The 11,572-nt window shown below is 35.0% G+C and overlaps 1 protein-coding gene across 1 annotated transcript; it reads right to left on the bottom strand.

Annotated features, from left to right (window-relative positions):
- Nucleotides 1-401: 401 nt before the first annotated feature.
- On the bottom strand, nucleotides 402-10,669 carry LOC139704140 (amine sulfotransferase-like). The gene is made up of 4 exons (XM_071607236.1): nucleotides 10,579-10,669; nucleotides 9,665-9,759; nucleotides 2,557-2,743; nucleotides 402-564 (listed from the first exon to the last, which is right to left on the bottom strand). The coding sequence occupies exons 1-4, from the start codon at nucleotides 10,595-10,597 to the stop codon at nucleotides 443-445; spliced, it is 423 nt and encodes a 140-aa protein (XP_071463337.1). The 5' UTR covers nucleotides 10,598-10,669; the 3' UTR covers nucleotides 402-442.
- Between the last annotated feature and the right edge of the window lie 903 nt (nucleotides 10,670-11,572).

Below are 11,572 nucleotides of genomic sequence, written 5' to 3' on the forward strand. Positions count from 1 at the left end.
CTCCATTTATTCTATATCACATTTGAATATCCACATTGATTTCGAAACCAAAGAATTAAAATTTAAGTACAAGAATAAAATGATTTTTAATGTTTAATTGATCCTGAATTTAATTGTGGGTATTGGAAAATACACAATACAGAATAATTTCTGAAGATATTTGCAAGTCATGTTTTATGCTTCCTGTTTTGCCATTTTCATGCAGGGTACCAAAGCTGCAAAAGCATTTTAATTTCTGATTTGTAATTTTAATTATTAAAGTAAAACTAATTTTTTTAAATTTTAAAGAATTCATGGCAACTGATCTAAGCATAGTTTATTTATTTTGTTAATGAAGTTTTATAATTAGTAGTAGGCATTATGTATGTTATTATTATTATGTATGTTAAGCTATAGCATTTGATTAGAGTTTACATGATTCTTTTATAGTTTGATTAGAATTCTACTCCTCATTTATATCCCAGACGAACTTGAGGGGAAAGTCTTTCATTTCCCTTTGGAATATCTGGTCAAATCTTTCATTCTGCTCCACAGTAAAATGATGTTTCCAATCTCCAATGGTACCTAATGGGATATGAACATGAATGTCACTTTGGTGAATAAAGAACACTTCATGCTAAAGACTGCCTCAACCATTTGAACCCATGTGTCCCATTGTCCCAGATGTGGAACCCCTGTCAAATTTAAATGGAGCAACCAATATACCTATTTTTTAACTTTCTAATAATATGTGAATATTATTGTGTTCACAGAATTTAAAAATTGGAAATTAATGGGTTAATCTCTTTTCAACCAAGCTAAATATTTGTTCAGATCCACAGGATTGGAGACCTCATCTTTTCTTACACAGGAATGATTGAATAAAGAATCTAGGAACAAAATAATGCAGTAAAGAGATTTAAAATTTACTTCTCCATATGTTAGCCTTTCCCACTCTGTGATCCTTAGGAATAAAAAAACTATAAAGATATGAATACATTAGAATTTAAAAAGTATTTTAATATATATACTCCTGTATATATACTAAGTGAACCTCATACTAAGTGCACCACATTTATCAACTGTAATATAATTCTTACTAAAACCCTCCAAGATAAGTATTTCTTTCTTTTTCAATTTGAAAAAAAAAAAACAAAAACAAAACTCAAGTATTTTCAACCTATAAAATCAAAGTCATATAGAGCACCAGAGCTTCTCTTTCTGCATCTTTTTTTTTTTTATACAAGATTAAACCATCATTATGCCATTCTTTTTCGTGGGGGTGAGTACCGGAGATTGAACTCAGGGGTACTCGACCACTAAACCACTCCCCACCTCTATTTTGTTTTTTATTTAGAGCCAGGATCTCACTGAGTTGCTTAGCACCTTGTTTTTGCTGAGGCTGGCTTTGAACTTGCATTCCTCTGCCTCAGCCTCCTGAACCGCAGGGATTACATTATGCCATTCTTCTTAAGTGAAAAATAACTTGGCATTTCCAGCTATCAGGTTCACATGTATAGACATTATTATTGGCCTTTGGAAAAGATAACAAGCTCTTAGGGATATGAGAATTGCTTTTTATCTACTGTAGCTGAGGAATTAAAAGGGAGAATTTATAATAAATGTCATCAAAAAAAGGAATTTAAAAATATATCAATATCTAGGGCAATTTCCATAGGATGTTTATACAATTGTTCATAAATTAATATCCATCATCCTATTGGTAAATTATGAGCCAATTATGACATAAAATGTGAATAAAGTAGAAGTGAAATGTTTAGAATGTTTATACACTAAATGATTAAATTAAAAATTAACAATTTGAAGCCAGGTGTGGTGTTGTATGCTTGTAATCCCAGCAGCTCAGGAGGCTGAGCAGGAGGATGTTGAGTTCAAAGCCAGCCTCAGCAAGGGTGAGGCTCTAAGCATCTCAGTGTGAGACCCTGTCTCTAAATAAAATACCAAATAGCAGCTGGGGATGTGGTTTAGTGCTTGAGTGCCCCCGAGTTCAATCCCTGGTACTACTATACTACTACTACTACTAATAATAATACTTTGAATTTAAAGGGTATCAGTTACAAGGGAAATAATATTCATTCTTGACAACTACTTCAAGCATGTAATAAGATCACAGTAAAAACGATTTCAAGGATTTTTTGAAGTAACTGAATTCATAGCAGATAGCACTAATAAGATATCACTCTTTGTGATGACACATGGTAACACAGTAATCCAAACCTCCTCCCAGCACAGCAAAACACACATTAAGTTTACTCCTTAGATTATTCTAGAAGAACAAAGGGAAAATAAGGATTATTGTTCTTCTCATTTAATATACCTGACGAGGCTCATGTGACTTAGAAATAAGGCAATATTAATTAAGCAGTTTGTATACTAAAACACTTAGGTTTCTTGAAAACCTCTTCAGACCTACTCTCAATTAGATGCTTAATTTCTCTAGGTTCCAAATGTCACTGTTACTTGGAGAGACATAATGGAAGCACTTATTATTTCTCCTAGGTATCAAGGACTTGAATGACAGCTTACATCTTGCTACTAAGAACTACTGAATAGTACCTTTCCGCAGAAAATTTCCTTCGTTGTTTCTCACTCCCATTTCCTGTTTTACAATATCATCATAATTTGCTTGTGGATTAGTCTTCATGTTCTGAAATGAAGCCTGTTTCACAACAGTATCCACGACTTCTTCACTAAGTTCTTTCTCAAGAAATCTACAGATTTTCAACACTGCACTTCTGAGGTCCTGAAAGAGTCATGAGTATGCATGAGTTACAGCCAAACACACAACATTTTCATATTCTAGTGAAATTGATTGCTGGAATGCAAAGAAGTGTCATCATATGAACCATGCAGTTTGTTATGAAAAGAGAATGGGGAAACAAACTGACATGATTATCTCAATTGATGCACAAAAAACATTTAACAAAACCCAACATCTTTTTATGATGAAACTCTCAATAAATCTGCAATGGAAGGAATCTACGTCAACATGAAAAAGTCTTATATGGAACAGCTAACAGCAAACTCAACTAAGAGAGAAAGATTTTCATCTGAGATGTGGAGTAAGTTCAACTCCATTTTTCCACTTTAATTTATCATGATACTAGAAATACTAGCTGCAGCACCTAAGCAATAAAAACAAAAAAGGTACTGAAATAGAAAATAAAGCAAATGAAGTGGTCCCTGTTAGCGCATAAGATTATCTTTTACATTAAAAACCCCAAGTACACTCACACACACACACACACACACACACACACACACCAAAACAAACAAAAAATAAAACAAAAAAGACATTAGAACAAAGAAATTTAAGTTGTAGAATAAGAAACCAAATATCTTAAAAGTTCTACTACCCAGAATACATAAAGAATTCTTACAAATCAACGAGAATAAAAAAATCAGTCCAATTAAAAATTGGCAAAGGATTTCTTCAAAGTAGATATACACATGTCCAATAAGTACATGAAAAGATGCTCAGTATCACTAATCATTAGGGAAATGCAAATCAACCACAGTAAGGTACCACTTCACACCCATTAGGAAGGCTATTATTATTTTAAAATTTTAAATATTTTATTTATTTTTATTTCAATATTTTTATTATTAAAAATAAACCACATCAGACAACAATAAGACCAATGAATCAGAAAAATTAAGATTTATGCATGTTGGTAGAAATGTAAAAATGCTGCAAATGCAATGGAAATAGTATGAACCTAAAAACAGCATTACAATATGACCCAACAAATCCACTTCTGTGTATGTACCCCCAAAATTGAAAGTTAAAGTCTCAGAGAGAGATTTGTACACCATGTTCATACATCATTATTCACAATACAGAATATAAAAGTGATGTGTATGTATGTATATGTATTAGATACACAAATACAATGTAGTACATATGTACATTGGAATATTATTCAGCCTTAGAAGGAAGGAATTATGCTACAAATGCATGAACCCTGAAGACATTATGGTAAGTTAAGTTAAATGAGCCAGTCAAAAAGGACAAATACTGTATGATTCCTCTGATATGATAGTCTAAGACTAATCAACTTCTTAAACACAGAAAGTAGAATGTTTTTATACAAGGCCTACAAGGGGTTGAGAGTGGAGAATGAGGGATTATAGCCTTGTGAATATAGAGTTTCAGTTTTGCAATATGAATTCATTTTAGAGTAGGAGAGTGGTGATGTTGGCACAAGAATATGAACATACTTCATGACACACAACTGTTCCCTTAAAAAATGGTTAAAGCAGGCTGGGAACGGTGGCTCATGCCTGTAATCCCAGGGACTCAGGAGGCAGAGGCAGAAGGATGGTGAGTTCAAAGCCAGCCTCAGCAATTTAGCAAGGGCTAAGCAACTCTGTGAGACCCTGTCTCTAAAAAAATACAAAATAGGGCTGGGGATGTGACTCAGTGGTTGCGTGTCCCTGAGTTCAATCCCTGGTATCCGCTTCAAAGTCGTTAAAGTGGCATATTTTATGTCATGGATATTTTATCACAAGTAAAAAATATACTTTATGTCATGGATATTTTATCACAAGTAAAAACTTCAGTGGGAGGATAAAACCTAAACAGAATTACTATAGGCAATAGTACTTTAACTGGAAAAACTGTATCTCAAAGAGGTTATAACAATTTTCATGAGAAAGGAACTTTTCTTTCAATTCAAGAAGCAAAGATTTCTTTTCTGGATAAAATTTAAAAAATGAGCCCCCAACTAAAGAAACCTGAATCCCCTACCCCTATGAAATGTGAACTTCAAAGTGCTTGATACACTATGTGCTCACAAGAAATGGAGATGGGTTGGCAGGTTGGGGACAGAGGATACAGGGCCTTGCTAACTTCCTGAGTATGTTAGCTGTATTCTTGTAGGGGAAAAAATGTAGTGTGAGAGGATGAATAAAAATAACAGGTCCACAGAAAATGCTCAGGGGTTACTCCAGTTGAACTGGGCTAATTGGGCTGTGCAAAATAACCACACAAGGGACACAAATACCTTTTTCTTTGGGGTCGCTGTGATGGCTCCTCTGACCTTAAGGTTCCGCAGGAAGAGAGAGAGTGCACATGCCCTGACCCCTTTTATTGAGGAGAAGCTATTCAAATGAGGCAACGGGTCAGGTTTCAGGGGGCTGAGTCTATGTTCATGATGTCCACTGTCAGCAGGTTTACTGACACCTGGGTAGGCCACACCCAAGGGCAGAGTAAGAGAAGGGGACACACACAAGGCACTTCCATGGAAGATTCTATCCTAAACAGGGCAAGGGGTTATATTACAAAAGAACAGGTGAGCATAGCTTCACCCATGGGGCTGTAGCAAGACACACCCATGCACGAAACACCAACCCTTGAACCCAAGAAGGGTGGGGAAAGCTCTGCCACATTTCTGTGATTGAGTGCCTGAGCACCCAGCAGAGGAGTGTGACTCAGTCATGTGCAAGGTTGGTCTCCCACACCACAGTTATTAACTTATTTCTACACCAAACTTGGGTGCAGAAAAAAATAATAAAATTAGGATATAAATGAATACAAAGGGATAAGAAAATGTGAACAAGCTCTAGCATAAAACAGACAATAAAATAGAACTATCGATGTCACAAATGTAGAAATTATCCGAAAGAATTTCAAAACAGCTATACTTGTCACATACAAGGAAATAAGAGATAAAATTAAAGTCTTTCCCTCAAAGCCAACTATTATTAACCAAAGTATCAGATAAACCCCCAGCTTGTTAATCGAAATGTAGACTTTAGTGAATAATTTTAATGGAAGATGAAACACAGATTGTTTTAGTCAGGTTTTTCGTTGCTGTGACCAAAAAAACCTGACAACAATAAACGTAGAGGAGGCAAAGTTTTTTTGGTGGCTCGCGGTTTCAGAGGTCTCAGTCCATAGACAGCCGGCTCCATTCCACAGGGCCTGAAGTGAGTCAGAATATCACGGTGGAAGAATGTGGTGGAGAAAAGCAACTCAAGACATCACACCAGGAAGCAGAGAGAGCTCCAATCAGCTCATGACATTATACCACAAAGGGATATCCCTGATGACCTACCTCCTCCAGCTCTACCCTACCTACCTGCCTAAAATTACCACTTAGGATATTAATGCCCTGATTAGATCAGGCCTTTTATCATCCTATCATATATCATCCCTAAACTTTTCTTTCATAGTCTCACATATGATCTTTTGGGGGACAAGTCATAATTAAACCATAACATAGATTCAGAGATTATTTTCTAGGTCTTGCTACAGTCTTGTACTTTGGCCAGTTCTTCAGAACACCAGCCATTCCCTAATTCTACTACCAATTACTATCCAAAATTCTGAGCCATATTCCACAAAATGGTTTTTCATGTAACACAACGGGCAGCTCTCTTCTTTACCACTGTATTTGTGGGGTCTCCAAAGACAACTGCCCCACACCCTTCAGGTATATATGCATCTCTTTCCTAGAGGCATCAGCCAGTTCCAATATGTTGAAGGAAAAGATAACAGGATGGGAATGATTAAATCTCTCATATTAGACTCCCCCCAAAGGGGAGTATCATTTCTCTTAAGATAAAGTATTTCCAGAATTTTTACATTTTAAAATAAAATACATATATGAAAATGACACGCATTCCAGAATCCCCCAATAAACACCCTTTCCTCATTTTAAACCTTGTCCTTCCCCTAATGGTAACCTCCATCCTCATTATATGATAATGAATTATTGGTCTTCTAACTTGACTTTTTCCACCTAAATATGAATCTTTAAACATTATAGTTATAATTGCTTCTAGTTCAATTATATACCACTCGATTCTACTTGTGACAGGAAAGTAGAAAATAATCCTGCATAGTCATTAAGGTTCTAGGGCTACTACTACTAATTAAGTGAGAAATGTGAAAAATCCTCTGAGAGAAACGGCCCTGAGTTTATACATTTTGCTGGGTTTATCACTGGAGAAGCAGGCATGGGCAGTGTTTCGTAAAACTACCAAGACATTTCCAAGGGAAGCAACAGACAAAGGAAGACTCCAAAACGTATTCCAACTTTGATGAATACCTAATGTTTTTTTAATATTGTTTGAATGTTGATGGACCTTTATTTTATTCATTTATTTAAATACGTTGCTGAAAATAGAACCCAGTTCCTGACACATGCTAGGCAAGCACTCTACCAACTGAGCCACCACCCCAGCCCTGAATATCTAATTTTTGACAACATTGTGAGGTTTCTCTAGAAAGAGCTGTAAAGCGGAAAACTTGAGTTGACCAATGTCTATATTCCTTCTCTCCTTTACTTCCTTACTCCATCCTACCCCAATCAATTTTATCCACATTCATTCTTCTCATACATTCTTTTGTTCTTTTTGGTATTGGGAATTGAATCCAGGGCCCCTTAACCACTGAACCACATCCCTATCCCTTTTTATATTCTATTTTGAGATAGGGTCTCATTGAGTTGCTTAGAGCCTCACTAAATTGCTGAAGCTACTTTTGAACTCTCAACCCTCCTGCTTCAGCCTCCCAGGCTACTGCCATTATATTCTTTATAGTGATGATGTTCAAATTAATGGCATTAATATCTAAAGGCAGAAATCTTTTTGAGTTTGATTTGTATTTTTCATTTGTTTCTCACTCTATTCATTTGATTTCTTCTAAATCACTTTAATCTTCACAGGTCAAAAACAATGTCATATTCAAGCTCCTCTGATCCCCCTCTAACCCAACCCTGCCTCAGAGTGCCCTAAACACCTTCACGAATGAGACCACTATCTGCACACCTGCACCAACTGGAAATAAAGGAAGCATCCTTGATACCTCTCTCTTTATCATTTGTACTTTGTACAATCCCTTTTCTTTTTACATCTTAACTGTGCCTCAAAACTCTGTATTCTCTTCATTCATAATGACATTACTCCAATCCAAGGAAGCACTGATGTTCAGTGGATTAACACACTGGTCTGTGTCTGGACTGGATTAGTTATACTCACTATTTTTTCTTTTTAATTCATGAATGGGAATAACATTCAAAAATATAAATCATATTCTATGGCTACCCCTCTTAATAATTCTTTTAGAGGCTCTTGACTACTTTTAACTTTAAAGAAATCACTCTCATTAACATAGTCCACAGATCTTATAAAATCTGGCTCCTACAAAACCCCTCTATATTAATATTTCATCTCTTCCACATTGTTCAAGTTCTTCCCTTAGGTCTTCAAAGGTCTCATGCATTTTCCTTTTTTCTTATAAGTCTCTCCCATTTCTTTTCTTTCTGTTCGCTCTTATTTATTTATTTCAGGAAAAAAAAAGACCTTCACTTTCAACTATACTAGATACTCTCAGTACATATGCACATTGACATTATAGTTAGACTTTTCCTTAATAATTTCACTTATTACTTTTGAACTACATATACTAGCTTGGTGAGTACCTGTTTTCCCTGATAGATTATGAGTTCTGTTTATAAAAAATTCAGTCATCTATTACTCATGATTCAGTGCCAGTCACAGAGCAATCATTCAGTGATTGTTGAAGTAACTGAATATATGATGTATTAATGAATCCACATACCAACCAGAGTCCACAGAACAATAAATTTCAACTATCTTGTGTTTGAATTACACAAAGTTTTCAGGCAGTTTTGAAACTTTCACCAGCATATAAGCATCCTATGACTTCACATGAAGATTCTCTTTAAAAAACAGGAAGAACATGCCTCACAGGCCTCACCCTCATCTATAGCAACAATTATCCTGTCTTTGAAGTGGCTTCTTCCCCCATTGTCACGGTGTTCCTTGATGAACTTTCTTAAGTACAAGTACCATGGAAAAAAGTTTGTTGTATGGTGTATCCTCAAAAAAAAAAAAAAAAAAAAAAAAAAAAAAAAAAAAACCCACTAAACTAAAAACAGAACTACTGTATAATCCAACTGTTACATTCCTGGGTATATATCAAAAAGAAATAGAGTCACCATAGAAGAGACAACTCACATGTTCATGTTTATTGTATCACTATTCACAATAGATAAGGATTCAGCCTAGGTGTCTATCAAAGATGAACACATAAAGAAAACATGGTGCACACACACACACACACACACACTGGACTATTATTCAGATATAAAAAAATGAAATCTTCCAGCAAAATTCATGAACTGAAGGAGATCATGTTAAATAAAATAAGCCAGACATACAAAGACAAGTAGTGCAAGAGGCATACGTGAGAACAACAACAAATATGGACTGAAACTAGAATCATGAATACTAGTGCCTGTGAAGGGTCCAGGGGGAAGGGTAAGTAAGAGTGGAAGAAGGGAGATTGTATATGATCAGTGCATGTTGCATGGTCATATAGAAATCAGATAACAAAACCCATTAATACGTAATTAATATTAATAAAAATGATTTACAAGATTGGTATCCTAGATATTTGAGGTTGCCTTTATTTCTACAGTTTTTAAATGATAACCATGGTGACTGTGTGTAGTGAGAAGACACCCTTGAGGAAAACCAGTAATAATTAATGGATAAGCAGGAAATTAGACCCCCCACTTACCCCCCAAAAGCCTACGAAATATGTATGAAAATGACTAGGAGAATGAGTTTTACTGAAACCAGGAGAAAAAAGGTTTAAAAATAGAATTTTAAAAAATACTTCTTATTTTACCTTTTTCATATCTTCATAGCTCATGAACAGAATATTGAAGTCATGTCTGTGTTCATACCAGCCTTTTATGTGATCAAACCAACGACTTCCCACCACTGTGCAAAAAATAATTAGTAAGAAGGTAAAGATGTTGCACTTATTGAATAGCAAAGTATTCTGTCTTTTCCTCCTTATGGTCACAAAAACAAAAATAAAGGCCCCAACCACTGAACATCTATATTACTGTTTTGAAATGATTACTGCTTAGGGGAACAATCATGGTTTTCATAGAGAAGTGATCATGAAAAGTGACTTTATGGATGTAGGAAGGCAGCAATGAAGAAATGAGAAAGCCCCTGGGTCTAAGTTTAAATCAGATTTCTTTAAAGCAATTTCCTCCACTTTCCTATATCCACCAGAAAACACACATGTCCATTTTTCTTCTCATTCTCTAAGATTTCTGGATAGCAAAGCTACCTGTTTACAATGAGACAAAACCTGAATGTAATCTTTAAATGAGTGAGATCCTGATACTTCTCACTACAAGTCCCTTGCAACCTTCAATCCTCATCAGTAGTGGAGTGATAAACTCCACCATGGCCCTAGAAGGCTTACCACAGGTCCAGGAGAGAGTACACAAACACCCTGATCATTAGTGATTCTGGAATGTATTGTTTTAATTATATTTGTAGCTAGTTTAAATTGATAGAATACGTGTAAGCCTCTTATGGACTGGTCAAAATATTTTCCAAACAACATGCCTTTGAAAACTTGACAAAACCCACATGGTCCTGGCAAGGAATGGAAACGCCACTGGGTGGCAGACTAAGTTGATATGTCATAGTAACTACTCAAGAGCATGCATTGTACAATTGCCCTTTTCCATCTCTCTACATATCTTTCCTAAGTTTCTTGATAAATAAACTCATAGTTACCTTGTCCATCTAGAAACATTTTTATATAATTCTCAAAAGTTTCAGAATTCTTTAATATAGCCACCCAATTTGAATAATGAAAAAAGGAAACCAAAACATCTTTAGGATTTCTGTAGATATAAAGAATCTGCAGGAAGAATTAGAAATAATATTAACAATTCCAGCATATTATTTCAAGTTTTTAACAGTTGCATCATATTCATTAGCTGAATGAATCATAATCATCTTAATCCATTCTTCTAGTCATGGAAAATTAGGTGTTCCCCCAATTTTTCTCTATTACAAAAAGTGTTGAAATAAATTCTTTTACTTATAGGACAGAAACTGTATAAAAAAATTAATATGAAAATACCACTAATGAAAAGTTGAACCAAAAAAAGGCCTTTCACAGAATACACAATAATTATTGTCAATAACCTATCAAAACAGGCTTAATCTCATTAGTGAGTATGGACATGTAGGTTAAGATCACTTTAACATACCTCTTCATAAATAACACATTGAAAAAATTTAAAAGTCTGATATGTATCATTACTAGGAGGAAGTCAAAACATGTCCATTAGCAATTTAGCAGGAACTGATACACCTGCTTTCTTAAGAAAATATAGTCCCCATCCCATAGAACTGAAAATCCTTGTACTTTTGGCTTTGCAGTTCCCTTCTTGGATGTATATTATAGGAAAATTCCTGCATATGTGCCCAAAGGCCATTCTCAAGAACATTCATAGCAGCAAGTAGTGATATGCAAATGCTGGAATATTCTAATTTTTCTATGAAGAGAAAGTACAGATCTGATAGAACTACTTTCAGAAGTTATATTATACAGCAGTGAAAATGGCATTTCAAATCAAGAACAAACAAGAGCATGTGGCAAAATCCCAGAGATTTAGAGAATAAGGAACAAAATGAAATTAAGTAAAATTGTAGGCCAAATGATTTAACATGATGGCCCATAATTTGTTTTCAAAGACCAACAGAAAAGGAACCTTTGTCC

This window comes from Marmota flaviventris, unplaced genomic scaffold (assembly GCF_047511675.1).
Source record: "Marmota flaviventris isolate mMarFla1 unplaced genomic scaffold, mMarFla1.hap1 Scaffold_324, whole genome shotgun sequence".
Lineage (NCBI taxonomy): Eukaryota > Metazoa > Chordata > Mammalia > Rodentia > Sciuridae > Marmota > Marmota flaviventris.

Excerpts from the sequence above, each read along its gene's own strand:
- LOC139704140 (XM_071607236.1), bottom strand. Across the intron at positions 2,744-9,664 it reads GCTATGAAGATATGAAAAAG|GACCTCAGAAGTGCAGTGTT; the intron begins GTAAAATAAGAA and ends TGACTCTTTCAG. Across the intron at positions 565-2,556 it reads AGGAAATTTTCTGCGGAAAG|GTACCATTGGAGATTGGAAA; the intron begins GTACTATTCAGT and ends ATATCCCATTAG.